Source organism: Odontomachus brunneus, unplaced genomic scaffold (assembly GCF_010583005.1).
Source record: "Odontomachus brunneus isolate Ranch 3 - 2012 unplaced genomic scaffold, Obru_v1 Obru_scaffold_203, whole genome shotgun sequence".
Taxonomy (NCBI): domain Eukaryota; kingdom Metazoa; phylum Arthropoda; class Insecta; order Hymenoptera; family Formicidae; genus Odontomachus; species Odontomachus brunneus.
In genome coordinates, this window is record NW_022639653.1 from 543,800 (window position 1) to 568,440 (window position 24,641).

A 24,641-nucleotide genomic window follows, 5' to 3' on the forward strand; every position below is an offset into this window, starting at 1 on the left:
ATATATATATATATATATATATATATATATATATATATATATATATATATATGAGATGTAACTTTGATCAATTAGAGTCAAAGTCTCTGTCCACAATGTCGCTACAAGCAGTGGACAGTTCAGGACAGTTGCACAATCGTTGGTCTTGACATTTCACTATCTACCGGTTCTGATTTTTCTTCTTTTTTATGCTAAGAAGATCGATTGATCAACATGGATCACCATCGGCATAATCCCGTGAAAAACAAGATTTTAACGAAGAAATCGACTGGTCTTGACAGACCGGAATGTGTGACGCAAATTGCGATTCTCGCGCTTGTCTTCTATCGAAGTCGTGAGTCTTGCATGTTGTTCTCATTCAACATTCTTAATGTCGACATTAACGAGCCAAGATCCTTATCGATAGACCGTTATTCACTTAGTTATGTGACAAGCGTAAATGTTTTAATCAAGATTTAAGCATCCAATTGTAGAAATTATGTAATATTCCTAAAAGACGGAAAAGAAACTAAAATCATATATACATACATTCTCGCTCTTTTTCTCTTGCTCATACACTGAGAGAAAAAAATAGTTGGAATAACTATAATCTCACTATATTTTATAGTTCGTTTTGGCCTCAAATATATATTTATAGTTCATCTAAACATGAAGATATAGTAGAATGAACACAGATTTATAGTCATCATCTTATTACTCTATATATATGGTAAAGCACCTTTTGGGAATATAGTTACATGTACCTATATTTGTCAAATATTCCAATTGTATTGACTATATAAAATAGTTAATTTCTCTTACCATTCAATATTTGCCACCTTACCATATTTTTTATTTCAAATAATTATAATTCTTGGTAAAAATTTTACACGGGTCAGTTATACTATACTTATATTGTAAATATTACAAATATTATGGTAACATTCACTATAAAAATTATATTTCTAACTATAATATTTTTACTATGCCATTATAGTTTCAAATATCATACATTTTTCTCTCAGTGTACGTTAATATTGTCGGTAAATTTTGTTTGATCCGGACGTTTAAGCGATTTAAAGGTTGACGCCAAGTCTATATAGGAAAAGAAGGTTTAGTTGAATTAACCAAATATCTGGTCGAATATGAACGATCCAGAAATCCCGATTGAGGTAATCCGAATTCTGTTCAAGTCAACCAGAAATCTTGTTAACTTAAACAGAATTCGGGTTACTTCAATCGGAATTTCTGGATTGTTCATATTCGACCAGATATTTGGTTAATTCAACCAAACCTTTTTTTCCGTGCAGGTTCTCCATTTCTCGTACATCGAGTTTTAAACCGTAATTGGGTTAAATCGATAGACTTCATCGTTCTGATTACAACCATAGTCATGTCATCATTATGCGATGTAATCTCGCGAAGATATAACGTTCAAAAAATCCCGAAATCAATAGATGGCGCCACTCTAGATATTGTGAGATTTCATTTCTGGATTCGATTATTGGGTCTTTTGATTATCTTCGACACTAAGAAGCCCTGATAGAAAATAAAATGTCTTTTGAAAATACCGGTGGTTATTGTAGGCTAAAAGTAACTAATTCAATTGTACCGTGGCAATGTGGAGCTACGGGGAATCTCAGTTGTGATAGGCCGAATGCTTCAGCGACTTGCATTTTTACATGCTGGCCATTGTCGTGGAGATCTTCCAATTTGATAATCAGAAAGTGAACATCGGTGATAAGCAAGTTATGTGACGTGCGACGTATTATGTAATATTATTACCAATGAAATATTATTACGCTATATCTCCGCGAGGTTACGTCGCAGAATGATCGCATTACAACCATGGTTGTAATCAGAATGATGAACTCTATCGATTTAACGCAATTGCGGTTTAAAATTCGATGTACGAGAAGTGGGGAAGGTGTTGGCGCCAGCCTTTAAATGAAACCGTCCCAAGGGCTCTTTCCAAACACATGAGTAATTTTATTTTCGAAAAGAAAGGAACTTTATTTTTAGACGATAATAAAAAGCAAGAAACGATTTTTGGATTTGTCAGGTTTACATTAGGATCGCATTATAATTTGATTCTCGATTTGAGGCAATTTCGATCTTATTTATTACCTTTCTTAAGTTTTCTTTCTGCAGAAAAGCAATAAAATATAATTTGTTACTTTTCTGCAGAAAAGCAGTAAAAAACGATTGTTATCGTCCATTAATTAAAATTCATCCAACAGAAAATTTGTTAAAGCCACACTGAGAGAAAAGACTGGTAACTATAACAAACTGCATTTAGTTACAGAAATTCATTGAATCCTTAGTAACTAATACTAAATATGATAATAATTCCCAAATATTTAATAGATCGGGAGTATGACGTAATTGCATTCACAGTAACATCAATTAAATAATTTAGTAATAGTTACTTAATGTTAAATATTTAATATGAAATATATTACAGTTATAAGCAGATATTTGATAATTGTTATGAAATTGTTATATCCCATGTAATAAAAAATTCAGTAGTTACGAGTTCTATTTTGTTAAAAGTATAAGTATGTTTTGTTGCAGCACAACGAAAAATTCATTCATTTGCAGCTATTACATCGTTTCAATATCTATTATTACAGATGGTTGGTTGAACCTACCAAAAATTTTGTAACTACTACAAAATCGCTTATTTTGCTCAACTATTCAATAAGTTTTATTTACCAAATATATTCTGGAAGCAAATAAATTTTACTTCTGTCAAATAAATAATTTATTTTACAGAACTAAATTAATTAATAAGTATTGCCATAGCTTTGGCCCGCTATATTTACGTCTACCATTTTAGTAATAGTAACCAAATTTTGATAATATTTACTAAATTCTTCTCTCTCAGTGCAGTAAAATGCTACGAGCCGATATTTGCCGAACGATCATTGGTCGACACGGTCAAAACGTAAAAGAAAATGAAAAACGTCTGTTCTAGAGGTGGAGTGCGAAGTGTCCAGCCAAGTGGAATACTCGCTGCAGGCGATCTGGGGTGTTAGCATCAGGGAGCTGCATCTGGCGCTCTGGAAACCTTGGAGCACCCTGCGCGACGCGTCCTTGAATGGGACTCTCCTGCAAGGTTACGCGCAGCATCTCACTCCGCCACAAACGTATCCTTCGAGACCGATCTTGCGTCGATTTCAGCTCCGGCCAGTCGAATCTTTCAATCAGTTTCACGAAGAGGAGGTTACTTTCCCACTATATTTATCTCGGGAAGGACTCTGCCATTTTACTTCGACGCGAGAGCATCGGACTATCTTAATAGCGAAGATAAACACAACAATAAAATTTATCTCGACAGTTGACATCTGTAATTTACGAGCACTAAGTCATAAACATCCTGGAACTCGTCACGCTCGAGCACACTGAACGTCAGCTTCGTGAATTTTAAGTTCGCCGTTAATCTGGAAACTGTCGTAACTTGGTCGTAATTGTAGACTCGCGTATCTCGAAAGATCCCCGGCAGGATTTCTTTTCGGAGACACCTTGTATAGCACAATAACGTTATATATATTCCCAGGATGTAACGTCAGGTTAAAAGAATGACTAATGGACCGGACTTGAATAACCGTAATGGTGCTTTCGGTATTGAAAATCAGTTGCTCTTTCAAGGCGATTTTCGAGCGTCACCCACTGAGGTGCCTGCCGTTCTCATCCTCCTTGGCGTTCGTGCCATAGGCACGCGTAACCACGTAGCGTCACACATGGAAGAAATTTCAAGTAGCTTGGAAGATACAGCGTTGCGCGTTTCAGCTCGATGAAGGCTATACCAAGAAAAAAATATTTGAAAATTTATTTGCGGGATGTGAAGTTTGTTCCTGTGGGCTTACTTTCATAAAATGAAGTTTATCTCGTTGAATAAACTTCGTATTAAATTCTTTCGCAGTGTACGTGTGTCACTGAGGTATGAATGTCAAAAGGAGAAGGAGGACGGTGGGGGAGTCGAGGAGTCGAGACGTCGAGAAATCGCCGCGAGGGTTCAACTGATTTCGCCAGAAGGTGAATCTGACGCGCATCCTTGCGAGCTTCATTTCGCTTCTCATTTCATCGCGCTCACGATTAGAACGTGTCTGTGTTGATCACGTCATTCCTTGACCGAGACTGCAGTAGACAGCCACACGGAGAGGAGACGCTGAGACTGTCGCTCCCGGCGCCAGAATTGGAGCTTGGCACTCCGCCGCGACTCTGTTACCCCTTGGTAATCTTTCTCACACGGAGGGACAACAAGGACCCCCATCCTGACGAAACTGTGAGCAAAACTTTCGTTGCTGCGCGCTCCCTCGCCGCGAGAGACTCGTCGTCGTCATCGGGTTGCTTCAACGTTGATTATCTCTCGCGACATTGATCTCCGCGTTCCGTGCGAAATAACATGAACGTTTAAAGTCTAATGCGATGTTTAAGGTGGCGTTGGTGAACGTCGTTCATATCAAGGACAGCGTGTGCACATTGCCGACTTCGATCTTGGCGCAGTACTTGAAACAGGCGAATGGTCAGTTGTCCTGCTTAAAGGTGAGTTTTCTCGTTTAGAATGACGCCGTTAATCGCCTGTGTCTACGACATTTTGCGTTCAGCCACTTCACCCTGACCCGTCTGGTCGCAAAGTAATAAACATCTCGCTTGTGAGATATTCGAGTCTCGATAACCGTCGCTCGAATCTACCAGCGAATTAGAGAACGACAGAGAGAGAGAGAGAGGAAGAGAAAGAGAGAGAGAAGTAACGTCCTCAAACACGAATCTCGATGTCGATCCTTGCGGAATCCAACGCGGGAAGCGCTGTATTGAGCCGCTTGTGACAGATACTCGGACATCGACGAGGTTGTCACTTGGAACTCGTTCGGAATATCAAGTGTTAATATATTGAACGTCGCATGATGATCACCTCTGAACGGGACCATAATATAGACTCAGTTAATTTCATTAATAATTCGATTAATTTGCAGTTGTAAGATTAATTACACTGATCCCGAGGCTTCATATCACGTAAATCAATGTTCTCAGTAGTTGTTCTCAGTCGACAACTCGTGCGATTTCGCGCGATTCTTATCCACAGCAACTGTACCTGGCGACGGGCAACTCCAGCAACTACGACGAGAGCGACGTGTCGTCGGGGCTGGGGCCGACGCCCGCGCTGGCGCTCGCCGAGCCGTGCAACAACAACAACAACGGCGGCGGCGGCGGCAGCGGCAGCGGTCGCGGCGCCTTGGTGGCATCCGGTCAGGGCGGCGATCAGGACGGCGGTTCTCTGTGGAACAGCGCGGGCGAACAGCTATGCGTGGTGTGCCAATACTTCCCGCTGTCGCGCGCTCTGCTGCCATGCCGGCACACCTGCATCTGCGCCTCATGCTTCGGCAAACTCGACCGCTGCCCGATGTGCCGCAGCCCCATCAAGAGCTACTTTTGCATACGCAGCGAGGAGTACATGCCGCCGGAGAAGGAGATCAATCCGTGTAAGCAACGTCAGCAGAGCCACGGGCCGACACACTGGCTGCACGACTGGAACGACAGACTCACCGACTTTCTGGGCTTCGCTCGATAGGGAGGACGCGCTCTATGCGTTATGGTGCTGTCACAACGTTTCCGCGATCAGGTTGCTTCGTGGAAAACGCTGTCCCCGAGAGCGAAAGAATCCGGCCGTTTGTTGCGCGAGCAATCCGATAATTTCGAAGAGGCGGGATCGATCTTAAAGACAGGGAGAAAGAGAGAGAGTCACGAAGAGACGTTTGTTATAAGTGAATATATATTTTTGGATCGAAGAGGCGAGATTACTCCCGGTGGCGTTACGTTGCTCTTCGTGTAACAAAAAGTCGAGTTGTTGCATGTTGTTGGTGAACTGTATGGCAATCGCTGTGAAACAACATCGTTGTAGTCGGTAGTTAAGATTCAATGACGGCCGGGTCGTTGCTCGAAGGTGTCTCCTCCTTGTATACTAAGGATTCAGAACTTGTTTTCTAGGCGCTCCAGCTAACGACACCTTTACCCCTAGAAAACGAACACTCCTACCGGAAATCCACCGTTAACGTCGTTACGATCGAGACACGCTGTTCCGTTTAGCAGGTAATCTCCACAGATTCATTTTAGTTAAACGCGACGATAAAGATTTAATATACAGTTGTTATAACGCGATGCCGAGTGCGCTGTAATTTATTATCCTCCAAGTATTAGCTTACGGTTTCACGTAAACCCGACCGATTTTTCTTTCGACTTTCCATCGATGTGTGAAAACCAGTTTTATTATAGAGTCACTTGACGAGGAAAACCGACGTCTATTTGTTTTAGTTTTCGACACGAGTCTGCTAATGCCTGCGTCGAAGTATTATTAACGTTACGTGCATATTAATCAGTTGATGCAAAAAGAAACATTCGAGAAAAGGATTCTGAGATACCGCAGAAAATTCACCATCAGCGATATTATGTCGTTGCTTGACTAAAAATATGCACATTGGGCTGGCAATTACGACAGACAATTGCCTGATATGTCATTAATGAAACGTGTCGTAGAATGGTTTAGATTCTGGTATTCTTTCTCAAGTCATCATCCATAACGATTTTCCTAAATTGAGTCTAATTCTTACTTTATATCTCTTTGTTAATATGTATACACGCTCTTCATATAAACTGGTATCACAGAAACATCGATATTTGTAAGATTGGGACAATGTTTCGCGGTCGTAATTAATTTGCCTATGTCTGAGAGAAATTGGATAGTCTGGATAGACCCATTTGTGTTAAGAATAGACCACGTTTTGATAAAACTTTTCACAACACAACTATACTGATATAAGGTGACCCTACGTGACGCACGAGATATTTAATCTCTTCATTGTACACTAAAATTCTTGACTTAAGATTTTCCAATGTGTGTCCAGTACAGAAGTAACAATAAAGTAACGCGTACAAGTTTCTTAGAGGAAGAAAAGCTGTAGAAATAAATGTAACTTATACTTGCTGAGATCCTCATCTTTTTCTTTCTCTATAGGGACTCTGTCAATAGTAAAAATTGCAAAATATATATCAAGCAATCATCATACAGCATTAGTGAGTGCATTTCTAAAAAATAATGTTGCTCATATATTCTATGTCTTTGGTTTTTTCTTAGAAAATCTGTTCTGCACTTCAACAGAAATCTGTGCAAAGTATATTTCAAAACCTAAATATGCGTGAGCTCTGATCGTAAATTTTGTTTCCCAAGTCATTGAGACGTCGATTAGTCAATGTTAATAATTAATGTGGTTAATGTGGTAATATTTTCATAAGGACTGGCACAGATTCTTACGACATACGTTCTCATTGGATATTTAGCCTTGATAGTAAATTTCACTTAACATGAGAGTAAGAGAGACGGTTGATATATCACTAATATGTTTTTCTCCTTTTCACGCCGAGTACTTAATGCGCTTCATAACATCAGTATTATTCCAACGTCTCAACGATTATCACTATCGTTCTCGATTTACTTAATAATAAATCTGTGGAGTTTGCTTTCGAAATACAGCGTGACTTGACCATTTTGACACAGACTATATTTCGACTTATTGTTTGTTTATGAGTAGGCTATGGAAGTGCGTGACGTTTCACAATGAGCCTTCCCGGGTGGGTGCCGAAACCCGTTCTAAAGTGCTTCGATTGCTGCCATGACGACGCACGTGAAACTGTTTGCGCGCACACGAGGTTTCTCGGAATCAGGAACCAAATAGTTTATTCAGAAATATTGCAGCTTTTTGCTGGCGAATTAACGAGGATTTTTTCTTGAACAAGACGTTGAGGTATAGACTTTTTCCTACTCATCTAATTTCAAAGATTTCAATAAAATCAAACTATACTTATGCAAGATTACATAAAGAATATGACAACTGTATAAAAATTATATAAAAAAATATATATATCATTTTTATGTAGTTTTGTATAACAATGTATTTTGTATATAATATTTTATAGTTATTCTCATATATGTATATACATTGAATGAAAATTATATTTATACAAAATTTGATTTTAGAATATGTAGATCCGCAATACGTTAGGAGAAAGTAAGTTCGTCGTTTTTCTTTCTCTCGGTTCCGAATCCAGGCCGAGGTATCCGTTGAACGCTTCTCGTGAGGACATTCGTTGATTCCGAGACACCCTATACAACCATAAACCCCCTCCGCTTTGTCGTTCGCGTCATCGGAGCAATTAAGCGGGCTCACCTTAACAGATTTCACACCACCCGATTAGGAAGATCGTCCCTGAAATTTCACGCGCTTCCGCACTCTGTTTACGAGGCGGACACCGCGCGATTCAGTTCGACCGTCGTGCTCGTCGGACAATCGGGTGGCCTATCCGACGGAGAACTTTTCCGGGCTTCTCTCAAAACCGAGAATCGAATTCGATCGGATGCATCAGTGCGCACTGAGGCTCGCACGATCTAAAGCTCGTCGTACACGAATCAACGCAAGACACTCGGCGAATGTTCGGCGGAATATCCGGTTGGATGTTGTCGAATCGAGACGACGCTTATAGATAATAGATAATAAAGACACCTCGACGCACAATCAATCGAGATAGAGCGAGAATGGGACCAGTGAGAGATAGATAACACTCCAGTATCTATAATGTGACCAAGAACAATGCTGCGCCATTCAGGAGGGTCCAAAGTTTTTCGTGTACAATCAGTGTGTCAGGAGGCGTTGCGATTTCTCATTTCCATTGTGTCGACGCCTGCACGTTATCAGCTATGATTCATCGTCAACTCCTTGTGTAATGAGTCACTGCCTGGGGAAAAAATAATTCTGTATAAACTTTGTCTCTAGGTGGCAAATATATAACCATATGTAATTACATGTATCCATACAGAGAAGAGATGCTGTTGCATCGAAGTAAATGCTTGTGTTTCCAGCGGATCATAATGTCGACATTTAATGGAACAAAACTGTCCTTTCTCCGTTTAACAACATTTTTTCCATATGTGGATATACAAGATGTGTGTATATATGATTATATAAGTAACCGCATAATAGAGGGGAAAAATTCATATATGAAATATCTATTATTATACAGAATTATTTTGTCCCCGGGCTGGTATTACGTTTCTCTTCATAGATGAATTCATCCAGACGTACAACGGCCTTTAACTCGCGCCAGTGTGCACCATATGCATCCAAGAATACGATCCACCGGACGCTTCCAAGTATCTCAGCAACATGCTTAATTGATACATGTATCATCAACTGATCGAAGCCTACAAAACGTCTAGTTGGTCGTGTCTCACGTCGAATTCGAAAAGAGAGAAGGGGAGGGATCGCGTGATGTCCTCCTGTATTCTCCTAGGTGTCCGTGTATATAAGAATCACAAGTAGCGTTAACTGGCAGAATTTTTTAATATGTGACTTTTTGTATAAGTATGTTAAATGTAAATGCATCGTGTCGCGCGAGAGTCTTACGGTGTGTTGTATCGTCATTAAGTTGTCCGATTACTACAGTATGTACGATTAACACGTAAATTTACTTCCTGCACGGGGGAGTGCTCGTAAGAAGAGTCTCCTTGGAAGAAATTCATGTAGTTGGAGTATTTTATGAGGATCCGGTGTCTTGATGTTGGCGCTATGAAATAGCGTGTGTCCTTGGGGTTTAGCGTTGAACGCGAACGCGGCACACGGAGTATTCGACCGGAATCTAAGAGAGAGAGAGAGAGAGAGAGAGGGGGAGAGAGAGAGAGAGAGAGAGAATTAATTGTAGATTAAGATCATCACGTTAAAATGTTTAACGCTGTAAATAGACAGACTGTGATAATTCTAACAACGTCTGCGTGAATTTAAGAAAAGGCGAACGTCCTTCCGTAAAACGGGACGACGAGGAGGAGAAAGGATTCGTTTTGAGAACCTCTCGAGCAAGGCGAGAGGGAGTCCGCAGGGAGGGAGAGAATATCGAAGATACACACAAGAGCGAAGGCCTTTGCAGTCAATTTACCGTAAAAGAAATTAATATCTTAATTTATGTCTTATATAAGCGATAGAAAAACGTGGATAGATGGAACATTTCGTTTTAGAGAAAAGCACACTTGTACATAATTTATTTAAATAAAGTGTATTAGCTGGCACTATATACCTTCTCTCTCATCCTCTCATCACTCTCCATTCTAACGGGTGATACTCTTTCTGTTGTTACTTGTGGAATACCACAACGCGCACATTTGTTGCTGTAAAAATCAAAAGTACGATGTGATAATTTTGATAGATCAATGCAATGAAATGACGAGTATGTCATTTGAGTGTGGTGTACTTCTGAAAATAGTCGCGCCACGTCGACAACCTGTTTTAAATCACGTTATTTCATTGCAAATGTACGAATAGATAATTGCGAAAGGTCAATATTAATAAGCACTCAATTATGCGGTGGGACAACATTTGCACATTCAATTGTGCAGTAGAAAAATATTTGTATATTCAATATTATGCAATAAGAAAATATTTACATACATACATATTAAAGGACACGCCATTGGGTAATCCGCGGGCACAAATCGCGCACCGTGTAAAACGGGCATTAGGTGTGACAGCGCGCACGGCATCGCCTTTGTTCGCCGAAACAAGTCCTCGTCCCGCTTGTGTTTGCGCTCGCAGGGGACGATGTCCTTCGCAGCTGCGAGTCGCGCGTTATACCGGAATGTTTATCTTGCTCGGCTCGGTCGTTAAGAACGTGCCGAAAGGTTAAGACAAAGTCTAAAGGACGACATCCGTCGCTCGCAAGCATTCGCCAGACTCTGCTCCTAACCTATACGTCGTCGACCGACGCTGGTGCGCTTAATCTGTCACGGTACCGTTCGCTCGTCACCTGTCACCTGCGTCCTGCATCTTCCGCGGGAGAATCGAGAGTACATCGTGATATCGTCGTCATCCAGACGATTCTAAATTGCCGGCTCGGGCGAGCACGGGCACGAGCTGCTTTTGAGGTTATCTGTTATCCTGCAATTTTAACGATTTGTTTTCGAGGAGTTGAGGGCTCAGGACATCACAAGATGGCCGGTAGCAGTGAACTCTGGGTGCAATGTTTTACGTGCTGTATGACCCAACGACCGGCGAGGACACGGAACGGCCGGTCGCAGCAGCATCAGAAGCTCAGGATAGACAGGAGCATGATCGGCGTACCCACGAACTTTCGACACACAGCGCACATAAGCAGCGGCGACGTGGACATGTCGATCGCGCAATTGGCTAATCTACAAGCGCAGATGCAGAGGAAGGGTGGATATGACACCAATATCGGTGCCAAGGTACGTTTAAACTCTCGTACAGGCACCTGAATCCTTAAAGCAGAATCTGAGAAGCAATCCTGAAATTTCTCGCCAATGTATTCAGCAGACTTCCAGTACGTATCTGTGTCGTGAGAAACTCTCAGGCTAAAGAATATCAAAATGTGCTCCCTGATTTGGTCGTAGCTATGCAAGAATGATGCGACCACATATCTCTTTACATAAGACAGGATCCAAGTCATAGTGTACCTAAAATGAACTAAAAGACAGTTTTTATTTTTTACTAAGTTGTGTCTTTTTTTATCCATTTTTTATTAAAGATCAGTAAATATAGTTATTAAAGAAAGTGAATTTTTTATTAAATACAGTGAATTGCCAATAAATATTCTTAACCCTTTAAGTATCACTGGCACCAATAGAGACCACTTAGGATCAGGCAGTTGAAACCTTATAAATGTGCTATTTAGAGTGTTTTTGACAATATTTCATTAAAAAAAGTTACTAGAATGTTCCATGAATTATGTGCCTTAAAGAGTTAAAGAAGAAAATTGATTTTTTGAATGATTGTAAAAGTTTCAGTGCCATCTATACTTTTTAAATCATGTATTAAATTTTTATCTTCATTTTTCTCAATATTATTTTATGTAGGCTAGATCATTCTTGCATAACTATAGCCAATTGTCGAGTAGTTTCTGTTATCATCTCTTCAATAAGTAATTGTTATATTGTTTTATGTGCAGTGTAATAATGTAATAATATAATACAGTGATATATTACTGTATTTTGGAAGATTAATATTCATTGATTGAGAGTGAAACAGAAGGAGTAGATGTGATTATTAACAAACTGTTCTCTCTATTGCAGGGATGCTGAGAATAGTGTTGCGAGTTCACATAGATGTGCTCAAGTATCCTGCAACTGACATTTAATTCAATGGATGGATGGAGGAAGGGGAGGAAGGAAGAAATGTGGAGCAAGAGAGCTTTACAACCCAATCAACGATGACTGACTCTTTCTATTCTCTTTCTTTTTTTTTTTTATACTGATGTTCCTTGCTCGGCGAGAATGGGCAACGAGTGAACACCATGTCCACGCGCTAGATTGCATTTACACGGTGATCGATTAGAGAGCTAAGACCAATATATGTACATTAGACGAATGTCCGAATTTCTTTTCGGAAAAGAAGCTGCCAGACGTAATTATATACTATTGTATCGCGACGTACAAAATATTACAAATAATCGTTCATTACGGGTCCATTTGATCTTACGTTTGGAATGTAAGATAAAGATGCCAATGCTTGGACACGTACCTAACTCTGGACATTCTTATTGTTCTGGTTAAATTCCTATTGTTATTTAAATACGAATGTTTATTACTCTTAATATAGAGTATCAATATATTTATCCTTATAATCCAGAAAGCCACGATAGTGATGCAGTGTAGTCTCATCTTTACTAATCTACCTTAACATAGATAATGCTGTGTGTCAAAAAAATGTGAACTTTCTGTACACAAATATTCATAAATCCTTTACACTTCCAGCATCTAGAGAATTGGATTTTTTTGATCTGACGCATCTCTCGTTTCTCAGTAAACGTGAATCGTGATTGTTAGTTACTGAAGAAACCGACAACTAACAGTCACGATTCACGCTTACTGAGAAACAATACGCCAGATCGAAAAAGTCCAATTCTTTAGAAACTAGAAGTGTAAAGACATTTATGAATTCTAGTGTACACATATATTCTATATTGAGAGTTTAAACATTCGTATTTAAGGCTCTTGGGGAGTCGCATCATCCATCTCTTTTTAATGGCATCAGAAGCGAAAAAATGCATGCTAAAAATTCTTGCAAAATACATCGAGATAAACAGATATGTCCACAAAACATTTGCGATCAAGTACACCTCTAAAATACTCCGTACACTTTCCTTTTGTTCTAACAATTAACAGATAATTATAAAATTAATATGACAAGATAATGAGGAAATTAGGTTAGAAAAGACGATTGCACATTACATTTATTTTATAATTACCTGTTAATTGTTAGAACAAAAGGAAAGTGTACGGAGTATTTTAGAGGTGTACTTGATCGCAAATGTTTTGTGGACATATCTGTTTATCTCGACGTATTTTGCAGGAATTTTTAGCATGCGTTTTTTCGCTTCTGACGTCATTAAAAAGAGATGAATGATGCGACTCCCCAGGAGCCTTAAAGACCAAACGAGAATATCCAAGATAAGATACATTTGTCCAGACATTGGTATGTTTGCCTTATATGTATTCTCCATTCAAATGCTTCCAAGTATGCCGTATAGTTCTTCTTGTATTGGCGGCAGTCCGCGCGAGTCAGCTTCGTGTTATCAGGGAAACTGTACAAATCTCCCGCAGAGTGAATTCGTCACGCGTCGAGACTGCGTTCGCATTTTCTCATTTACGAGCCATACATGATACTTCGTGCCACGATACCGTTGGAAAACTGCGGCGCACGCGAGATTGCGCGCTTGAGGAATGTTCGCCTGCGCGCGACACACGATCGTATACACGTGGTGTTCGCAAATCCCTGGTACCGAGTTTGTGCACATTGCGGCGTGTTTTTGCACCGTCCACGATGATTGGAAACGATTCAGCAACGCGACGGAAATTGTTGATCCTCGCGTTCAAGACCGCGCTGCATTTACCTCGACGAGTGTGGCGCACGCGCGCAAAGTTCGTCTCATACGCTTGCGAATGCTCCTTGATATTCGGTTAATGACTCGGCTAATTGGTGACTCGGAGAGTTTCCGTTTTTCCGGCTTGTCGACGAAACGCGCCGCGTTTCGGGCCTTAAGCAGCGAGTACGCTCATGTTCGTGAATCATCACTTATATCGGATTGCGAGCGAGTCAGTCTGGCTCAGTGACATTTAGGCAAACCGGTAGTGTATGATTTCAAAGCGGATTTGAGCGTACGACATGCATTTAGAAATAAGGACACTGTCCCGTTTGCAGTGTCGAGCGGCGCGTTTGATTTGGCGATATGCGGCCATTTGATAGATCTTATCTGGTAGATAATACGAACAAATGAACGACAGCTTAGAAACGAGTAGAGTTTCACGCTTAATTGTAAGTCTTACAAATAATAAAATGGCATTATCCGCCGAAATGTCAAACGAGAAATGATCGACGAACGAGACACCGCCGGTCGACAGCAGCGAGATTATTTTTCGTGGTATCTGTGTCTCGATTCTCTCTCTTTCGTTTTCTGGCTCGAGGCGCGAGTTCATAAGTTTTATTATGGAAAAAGAAATTTAGTTGGATTGATTGGACATCTGATGAAATGTGAATGAACTAGAATTCTAGCAGAAGACGATCAGAAATCTTGTTTGGTTAATTAAAATTGTGTTAACTTAAACAGAATGCTGGCGATTTCAGCCGGAATTCTGACGCGGCGCGACATCTCGACATTTTATTTTCTTTCTCGCTGTTGCGTCAAGAGCAACCAACATCGATCCCCGCTAATAAGTGCTTCTTGCGACACTGCGGGGGAATTGCGATGATCGAGGAGTGAGCGTGACACGTTGAACGCTGTCGCGTTGAAGAGGAGCGTCTACTCTCACGAGAACGCGACGCAATCTCGCGCGGTCAGCAGGGCTCGATTTGCAATTTTAATGAAAGTGACGAAAGATAGCGGCTTCTCGCTTAAATTAGAGCACCCCATTAACTGGCGTATCGATCGACGGTGCCCTGAAATGTCGCCCCGATCTTTATTTCTTTCCCGTGCTCATCTACTCCTGTTATCTGCAGTTTGAGTTACTAAGGCTCCTGTGTCCTCACCGCGGTCATTTCTATCTACGATGTCAGAAGCGAGAAAATACACACTAAAAGTTTTTGCAGAACATGTGAGAATAAAAAGAGATGCGTAACCTTAAAATAATCCTTGCAATCGATTGATGTGTAAAACAGTTCGAATACTTTTCTTTTGTTCTAATCAATAAGTGGCCGTGAAATTTAAAGAAAAGTGGGAAGGTAGATTAAAAAATAGATTGCGTATCACGTTAACTTCTAGTTATGGTGATTTATTGGTTGTTAAGACCATTGGTTGGAGGAAAGCATTTGGACTACATTAAAAGTCAATTGCAAATGTCAATTTATGGGTCTTTTCATTTCAATGTATTTTGCAAGAATTCTTATCGTGCCTTTTCTTATTCCTGACATCAATTGCGAGGCAATTCCGCAACGAGGGACCAGGAACTGATCATTAGGATAATCAATTGACTGTCTGTTCATACAAATAGACGAGAGAATTTTTAATGTTGTAACGAAGTTGTTGAAATTCGTCAACGAGGCTCAATGACTTCATTATACGTTGATCTCGCGGTCATCAGTTACTGCGCGTTGCAAAATGAGAAAACAAACAATTCGCATTTAAATTTCGCCTAATGGATCACTCGAGTGTACGACGAGCTCGACTAACTCGCGGTAGTTCTAGTAGTAGCAGTAAAATTGTGTGTGTCTGCCTGAAGAACAGAGCAGTAAGAAAAAAGAGAGCAAAAAAGAGAAAGAAAAAGAGAGAGACAGATAGGAACGCAACTCGTTAAGCAACATTCTAAATTCTAGAATGCTGTCGAAAGTCACTTGAATGTAGTAATATCGGGAGATAATTCCAAGTATTATAAGCATATGTGTTCAGGGGCGACATAGCTGGAGAAAGGAAAATCACGAAGCGCGAGTTAACGATGCGCGACCAAATGTGACTCTCGCGAATTGTGCCTTCGTGCCTGTCGGCTAATCTCGAACGCTGATGCGCGGACAAATCACGTACACACAAAGGAAGGACAGCTCACTTTCTTTATTCGTACTTTATACGTAAGGGAGAATACAACGTTAATATAATTCCTAACGCGCACACAAGTATACATACATACATATATAATCGTATCACATAATATCACATAATAATAATTATAATAATTTTGTACACGTTTCTTATCCTGCTATATATATATATATATATATATATATATATATATATATATATATATATATATATATATTATATATATATATATATGTGTGTGTAGAAATTCGATCGCGTCGATGAGAGACGAATACAAAAAAATGCGTTATTTGCGTTATTTATAAAGAAACAAAAAGAAAAGTGAACACGGCAAACAGAAACAACTGTCTACAACATCTTTATAGAGATATACACGCGCCCGCTGGTCCCCGTTAATTGCAACCACATCTATTATAACGTTGCCGATTATTATTCCCGAGGAGCGGAAACACTTGGGAAACTCGTACAAAACGCAACGTGACTCGCTGTACTACCGCTCGTTACACTCTGCTGAGGACCGCAGCGGACACGTGAGAGCCTTCCTACTTACACTTAACGGTTTCTCACTTGTCGCAACGCCGATTCCCTTCGCAGAGCGGAAAGAAAGGAAGAACCGAGTGATTGGCCGCAGGAATTCGTCGGCTTCTCCCTCGGCTTTACTTCGCGCTGAAGATGTGTGATTGTGAGGAGAGCCACGTCCGAAACTGCACAGGAAATTTCACTTTATAATCGCAAGGTCTCTATTTGGCTTCTGCGAAGCGAAGTGTAAAAAGACACACGGGAAAAACAGTATGGTTGGCCCATTATGCCAATCAGATTTATTTATGAAATACAGAACAACCGATTATGTGGTTGTTGCAACCACAGAGCTGAGTTATTGGCGTTGCAGCAGATATCTGATTGCTTTAATCAGAATTTTTCCACGATAAATGTCAACCTAAATGATTTCTGGTTGCCACAACCAGATCACACGCAACTATCCTGATGTAGTTGACGTACTGAAGCAACTGAGTTGTATCAATTGTAGACATTAGCATCACACAAAGATATTATGTTTATTCCAATCAAATGGTTCTGGTTATGTGCACCGTATCGTTTTTCCCGTGTAGGATTATATGTTGTCGTGAGATGAGATGTCGCAAGATGAGAATCCAGCAGAAAGTTCAGCGTTTCTCGCTCGGCGGAGATACATAAAGCGAAGGCAGCACGTCAAATTGATCTTTCTTTTCCTTTCACTCAAGGCCAATCCTTTTTTATTTTTAGGTGTTCCATTTCGAGAAGATCAAACAATCCGAAAGGAAGTACTATCGCAACGGAGTCGTTCTTTCTCTCGAAGAAAGTTGTGAAATCTCTATTGCTGCGATCAAACCTGCTTACTGTATATAATCTCACTAATTGATAATGTAATAGCACGTACAATGTCGAGATCGAGACGAATGTAATTAATTTTTTTCCTCAAGATATCTCTACCGAACGCGAGAAGCGCAGTTTCGTCTAAGGGTAACACTGCATGTCTCACTTTCACCCTTACTTACAAACGCATTACGCTATTCTCTTGTACTAACTTCCTTCCTTTTTTTCACCAGCCCGCTTATCTCGCCGACCTCGGGGTCGGGCCGCCGGTGTATTTGACATGACAGCAACAGCTCGCCGGGAAGCGAAACGTGTCCGTGTGAATCTTGCCGTTGGATCCCAACGCCACTAGCTCGCGAGAGATGTACTTCTGCTTGCATATGGTCTGGTAGTTATCGGCGAAGCCGTCGATCACGTTACACTTTTGCTCCTCGTTGCTGCGGAATGGAGAACTCTTTGCTGTAAATGCAATTTTCATTTCTCTTTTCTTTCGACAGTTACGTCGCGTATCTACCTGCAAATTTCGACGCGCACGCCTTGCTTGAAATTCTCCTGATTCACGACGTATAACCACTCATTATTAATGTTCTCGGCGGACTGCGGATAGACCACTTTTTCCTATAATCATGAACGTCATGATCACGATTAGTGCACAAAAATGAATTCTGTTCAAGTTAACAAGATCTCTGGTTGACCAGAATCTTGTTAGCTTGAATAGAATTTTGGTAGGTTCAACCGAGATTCTGGTTTGTTCAAATCGCATCAGACATTTGGTAGACCACTTTTTCCTATAATCATGAACGTCATTGTCACGATTAGTGCACGGAAATGAATTCTGTTCAAGTTAACAAGATCTCTGGTTGACCAGAATCTTGTTAGCTTGAATAGAATTTTGGTAGGTTCAACCGAGATTCTGGTTTGTTCAAATCGCATCAGACATTTGGTAGACCACTTTTTCCTATAATCATGAACGTCATTGTCACGATTAGTGCACGGAAATGAATTCTGTTCAAGTTAACAAGATCTCTGGTTGACCAAAATCTTGTTAGCTTGAATAGAATTGTGGTAGGTTCAACCGGGATTCTGGTTTGTTCAAATCGCACCAGATATTTGGTAGACCACTTTTTCCTATAATCATGAACGTCATTGTCACGATTAGTGCACGGAAATGAATTCTGTTCAAGTTAACAAGATCTCTGGTTGACCAGAATCTTGTTAGCTTGAATAGAATTTTGGTAGCTTCAACCGGGATTTTGATTTGTTCAAATCGCACCAGATACTTGGTTGGCAACCAAACTTTCTTATCCGTGTGATATATACGAAAATATATGACGATCCTACGTAGAAGAAAAGGTCGAAAAATTTAGAGCAATGCAAGAATAAATAGTCTTTCTAAATTTCTCGACTTTTTTCTCGTGTTGTTCCGTGCATCATCAAAGTGTAACGTGCGATCACTCACGTCGGAACTGCAGAGCGGTGTTTCGTCCGACGTATGTATTCTATGCGTTATGTCGAACACCTAAAAAGATGATTCATGTTGGTTCACTGAGAAACTTAATGGAATTTAAATTCCTATAAAGGATTGTAAGTGGCACAGTTTCGTCGAGCTCATAGAAGCTATCGTAAAACTATTTGTGATCTCGAACGGGAACGCGAGTTCTTAGCAATATTCTCGCCCACTTCTGGCGAAATAAAACCATTCTGGTCGAAAATCTTTTGGAACAATTGCAGTTTCGATTCCTGCATTGCAGGGACAATTCCTGTTTCTCGAATTCCGAGACGCACAAAGGTCACGTCTTTTTCTTTTTATGATATAAAAACGCGGCAAATACAAGTACGTTGTCTTCTACGCCAATTGTAATCCTTGTTTTTCATGAAAGAAGAGATAAACCGTATTAATCACATCCACGCTTGTTAGTAATTTGAGACTGCTGTTTTCCTGGATCGCCAAGTCCACCAAGTTCCTGGGATAATGGATAACATTTTCACAGAAGGTACTGCCTCGGCAGGACGGTGGCCCTGCTACGTCGATTTTGCTCGTTGAGTCGTCGTCCGATGGAAAGACAAATTTTCCCTCTAACGTTGACCCTGGAGGAAGAAAATGCTTTGGCAATGTTGCTACAAGTGAAAATGAGCGACTTGGTCAGTTAATCTTTGAATCTCGACACTCTTGAGTTTTTAATCCCGATCAAGTAACACTCAACCAACACCAGTTCTTCCACAGCTTTTATAAGTATCAAATTATCTCGTTGATTAATATTGTATATGGTCGGTTACATTTATTTAATAATAATATAGAATATATTCCACATAGCACAAGATTTAAAAGATGTCCCAAAGACATCCAGAGGATTGCTAAATGTCCGTATAAATCCTTAGAATATCCTAAAAATATTCCGAGGACTTCTAAATGTCCACACAAGATATCCCTTCAAGATCTTATGCTATGAGGGATCGAATTGATTCCTATTTCAACATTTACTCCACGCTACTTTGCATAGCTTTCATCAGCGTTTCAAAGATTGTTAACCGCAAGATTGACTTTCAGGTTTCATCTTCATCATTTGTGACGTTAAATCTTCGCCGTCCCATCTTTATTAGAACTCATCAATCTTCATGTTAATCATCCTCGTATATCACGACGCTGACGTAGTCGAAGTTTCGTTTGTTCACAGAGCCGATATTCAAAGTCGCATATATCATTAGTATATATCATTAAGATAAATAATTAATATTTAAGTAAAATTTGGAGTCGACTTTTCTTAGTGAAAGTAATTGAGTACAATTATCAACTGACGTACTCGATTTTCGTTGTATATCTTTGCGTCTTATAAACAAATTAAAATCCTATTTAAGTGAAAACTATTTCTTCATTAGTTTCTGTTAATTGACGAAAGAATTTTTCATTATATATTTGTTCTTTAAAGATTAACTTACTACCCAGATAACATGCATGTCTAAAAGATGTCGAAAATATATCTTATAACATTTTGCTACATAAGACGTCTTTTAGATCTGGGTTATCTGGGTTGTTATCTGGGTAAAGTCTTTTCTTTATCAATCGTATCTTAGATACTGTCCAAATGTCTCTTTCACTCAGGAAAAATCGATTCCAAACTCATCAAAAATTGCAACTGAAAATCACAAAATAGACCGAACTCGAACTTCCAATTTGCGATCGCAATCTTTGCTCTCTTCGTTCCAATTGATTGAGTTCCATTCTCTATTACGCTATCTAACAAGTAAACCTACCCAAGTGTTACACTTCGATTTTGATAAGCTTTTAACATGCTGTAGTCTAAGTCTAAATAAGAGACACATATTGTTTTATACGTGCCTATATGGCCGGTAGAGGGTGAAACACCCTTTTGAAGAAATGGTTTTAATATTTCTGAGCGAATATTATCGGAACAGTAAATAATACAGAAAAAAGTTTTAATGAGCTTTATAACAATGACACTCAAATTTTACAAATTTAAACACTCAGATTTTACAAATTAAGGAGGGAAAAGGGATTTCGAAAAATTTGAATGCATTGTTATAAAGCTCATTAAAACCCATAAAACTTTTATTTGAAACTTTTTTTTGTATTATCTACCGTCGCCATAATATTCGCTCAAAAATGTTAAAACCGATTTTTTTCAAGAGGGTGTTTCACCCTCTTACCGGCTGTATAGGCACGTATAAAATAATATGTGTCTCTTATTTAGATCTAGCCTACAGCATTTTAAAAACTTATCAAAATTGGAGTGTAACACTTGGATAGATTTACTTGTAAGTTTAATTTCATTTTTCCATAGGTAGCTTCATGCGAGTCCACAGCGCAATCGAATATTATACTTTGACCGTGATATAATATGAATCTTAATCTTCAATGTATAATTTGTTACGGGTTTAAAAGATAAGCTACTATTTGGTAATGCGACTGAGAGACCGGGCTCTAATTTCCAATCAACGATCTCGAGCGTAGACTTCATCTATTCTTATCGTTTGAGTCGTAATATCCAGTCTGTTATCACAATGTAATTTCCATCATCTTCAATGAGCTAGCACAGGTTTTGTAGCGCGATTGGACGTTTTTTCCGATCGTAACAAGTCACAATCTTTAACGAGTAATAATCTGATATAGTCGATCTCTTCATTTCGACGTCTCACGGCAACACGTATCAGACTACTCGTTAAAAAACTAGTTTGTACCGCGTTAATTGCATTATTAGCATTACTGCGTTATTGGCGAGGATGATTCGATAACACCACGGAGCAGCATGTACTGCGCAATGAAAACTGAAATTATATTGAGTTTCCGTATCGGAGATAAAGATTCGACCCAGCGCAACGAGATCAACAAACGTCGAGATTACAGATTGGAATTTAGAACCGCATTTAATTGCAATGGCTAGTTGTCGCACCGTGACGAATATGCGTACTACGTCGACATACTCTCGTGACTCTCCCGCGACGTCGTCTGCTCTGGTTTCGGAGATACGGAAGTCCCGTTCATTGAGATATTCTGATGCTTGGCCAGATCCCGTTTCATGGGCGGTCTTCTGGTCACCTGGTCAGCGCGAGGATGTCCCTCGGCCTGCCGCGTCATCTGACAGATCTGCGAGCAAAAGGATAAATACACTTGGATGAATTATCCTGCTCTAAAAATAAGCCGCTTTCCCGGAAAGTCTCGGAAGCGACGCGAAACGCGTGTATACGGAATTAATTGTCCCGAGTAATTCGAGTCATTACGCGAGATCGAGCACATCGTGTGTGTCGACTGAAGCGTGATGAAACAGATAAAATTATTTTCCTCCATTTCCATGTGCATCCGCCGCGACTCCGAGGATCCTGTTGCGAGCGGATGCGTGACGTTCGATATTGTTTAATATCATTTTTTTAATTCCGCAGCAACTGAAACACACGAAGTTAGGGGAACACTAGGCGTATTTCGGCGCGACGAAATTCATCTTGTTGACGTTTTGGGAAACCCATCGCGCTATGGCATTGACAGTGTAATTTCGCGATGTAGCGCGCAGTCCAGGTAACTCCCGAGGTGAGTCTCCGTTGAATTTTGATCGCGCGCCTCTTGCTCCCGTCAGCGAAGCGAATCGCAAAATATTACGCGTCCACGACTTCCAGGTATTCCCACCACATTGCCGTTGCCGCCGCCGTTGTCGACCGTAATTACACAGCTGTTCGCAGTTTGCGTGTCGTCGAGTGTCTCCACTTCCGAAACACCGTCTCGCCGACCTTCTTCTCTATTATTAACACTATGTCGCCGAAAATATGAACGCGAAAAGCGACTCTCGATTTCTTAGGAAGGATTCTACGAGAGAACTAAGTTGAAGATCGCAAAAAGAATAGCGGAAAGAATAATTATGTTCACACGGTAGCCCGATTTAGCAACACTCGCACAAATACGCTGGTCTTACATTACCGGCGTAAAACCGATTGCATAATTCTCGAGCATTATCGAACATACATGTGATATTAATAGTTACAACATTGAAGATTATTGAATTATTTTTATTTGTTCTCGTATTTATTCTAAGAAAAACCAACACATATAAAGCAAGAATTTTCGAAGCAGAAGACAGAAATTATCCGATAAAGGACGTTTCCACTCAAGAAATCCAATCAATTTTTCTCTGATCAGAAAACATCCGGTGAAAGATATTGTTTCTTAATATTTTGACCGGTTTATCCGGTGGAGTGCCACTATACATAGTATGATTAATATTATATTATGAGAAATAAGTAAATAAATAAATAATGATCGGAATTATCGGATTAAATTTGATCAGATGTAAAAATTGATCGAGAATATTCGTTTGATAACTTTTCATCGAATACTTTTACAGTGTAATAAATTATAATTACTGGTGTCACATGTGTGATATCGTAAACATCTCACACAGCAGAGGTGTCCAAAATATATCATAGAGACATCCTAAAGATATATTTGAGATTTGTGATATCTTCAAGATATTCCTATGATGTATTTGGGACATTCCTGCTGTTTGGGATAATTGTATGCATGTGATACTAATAATTATAACATTGAAGATTATTGAATTATTTTTATTTGTTCTCGTATTTATTCTAAAAAAAGCAACACATATAAAAGAAATATTCCCGGAGTAGAAGACAGAAGTGGGAAGGCTATCAGCCGTTAGATACTTTTTAATTCGCGAGACACGCGGTTCATTCTCATCGTTTATGCGTCAATTAACGCTCTATTGGCTTTGAACGTCCATTACGTTCTCAACATTACATATTCAAATTGCTGTGAACACGTTTCTCCTCGCTTTAAGTGATAAACCGCACTCGGGGTATTTAGTAGCTGGTGGGTTAAAGGTCTTGGCCTTTTACTCGCGTATAAATCACAGGCGTCAAGGCGAGCCGATGGCGAATTATAGATTAAAGATCGTGCGAGTGCAATAAACGAGACAATTTCGAAACCCCATATTGCGGTCGCGCTACCAAAATGCAGCTGCTCATCTGTCTCAAACGTTTTAAATGCAAAAGTTGCAACTATAAAGAGCGGATCTTCGATCTCCGCACATATACAAGGCTACACAGCAGTCGAGCATTGGGAAATAAATGTTTGGTATTTGTAACTACAATCACATAGAGAAGTAATTACAAGAAATTGTGGTCAAGAAAACTATCTTTTATGAAATTCTACTATAAGTGATAAAAGCCTTATATGCATATTACTATGACCATTTTTGTGTTAGAACAATTAACCCAGATAGCCAAACCTGCGCGAATAGATTTCGAGCAGAGCTTGTTATCAACTTTTGATGGCAAGTAGATAACAAATGTAATGCAGCATCTGTTATATCAACTCTTGTTGCCAAATTGCCGCCAGATATGCGGCAGAGCTTGTTGTCGGATAATTGCTGCAGATTTGCAGCAAAAACCGCGCAGAACTTGTAGCGATTTGACGGCAGATTGGCGGCAGAAACCGCGCAGATCTTGCTGCGCTGCAAGCTTTGCACGGTTCTTGCTGCAAATTTAGCACCAATTGCCCGACAGCAAGATCTGTCGCTAAAAACCGTAGCCTAATGTAGACACAGATGGCTATGGTTTTGCTGTGGGTTTTTGATCAAATTTGCCGCCAATCTGCGCGCAGTCTGAGCTCAATTTGCTTACTGGGTAAGTAATATGATCAGGGTAAAAAACAACTATATTTTTATTTAAATTAACCGTTATTTCTCTAATTGAAGATT

General features: G+C 39.9%; 3 protein-coding genes across 10 annotated transcripts in view; 2 read left to right on the plus strand and 1 right to left on the minus strand.

Annotated features, from left to right (window-relative positions):
• LOC116852164 (cell growth regulator with RING finger domain protein 1-like) overlaps positions 1-10,093 on the plus strand; it is a 37,285-nt gene extending 27,192 nt beyond the window's left edge. For 3 of the 5 annotated variants that reach the window (XM_032832236.1, XM_032832237.1, XM_032832235.1), the window contains 4 exons: positions 2,957-3,128; positions 4,126-4,267; positions 4,420-4,527; positions 5,069-10,093. In XM_032832236.1, coding sequence (XP_032688127.1) covers positions 2,957-3,128; positions 4,126-4,267; positions 4,420-4,527; positions 5,069-5,554 — 908 coding nt within the window. In that variant the 3' untranslated portion in view covers positions 5,555-10,093. The remainder of the gene's footprint in view (positions 1-2,956; positions 3,129-4,125; positions 4,268-4,419; positions 4,528-5,068) is intronic. The other 2 variants (XM_032832240.1, XM_032832238.1) reach the window with 2 other exon arrangements.
• Positions 10,094-10,538: 445 nt separating this feature from the next.
• On the plus strand, positions 10,539-12,493 carry LOC116852168 (CDC42 small effector protein homolog). 2 transcript variants are annotated; one of them, XR_004379710.1, is made up of 2 exons: positions 10,539-11,361; positions 12,110-12,493. XR_004379710.1 is itself a non-coding variant. In XM_032832245.1 (2 exons), exons 1-2 carry the CDS (start codon positions 11,012-11,014, stop codon positions 12,116-12,118), a joined length of 264 nt encoding a protein of 87 aa, XP_032688136.1. In that variant the 5' UTR covers positions 10,570-11,011; the 3' UTR covers positions 12,119-12,493. The 2 variants fall into 2 exon arrangements, 1 of the variants encoding a protein (XP_032688136.1); XM_032832245.1 differs by having other exon boundaries at positions 10,570-11,266.
• A 3,569-nt stretch (positions 12,494-16,062) lies between these two features.
• The window catches only part of LOC116852122, an 8,998-nt gene continuing 419 nt past the window's right edge, over positions 16,063-24,641 (minus strand). Inside the window, exons 2-7 of one of the 3 annotated variants that reach the window (XR_004379704.1) lie at positions 21,859-22,021; positions 19,322-19,506; positions 18,878-18,937; positions 17,933-18,036; positions 17,601-17,855; positions 16,063-16,769 (exon numbers count right to left, since the gene is read on the minus strand). Coding sequence is in view for 1 of the 3 variants with exons in the window: in XM_032832148.1 (XP_032688039.1) it covers positions 17,657-17,855; positions 17,933-18,036; positions 18,878-18,937; positions 19,310-19,506; positions 21,859-22,021 (723 nt within the window). In the remaining 2 variants the exon portion in view is untranslated. Of the gene's footprint in view, positions 16,770-17,600; positions 17,856-17,932; positions 18,037-18,877; positions 18,938-19,309; positions 19,507-21,858; positions 22,022-24,641 lie in introns of all 3 variants that reach the window. The other 2 variants (XR_004379703.1, XM_032832148.1) reach the window with 2 other exon arrangements.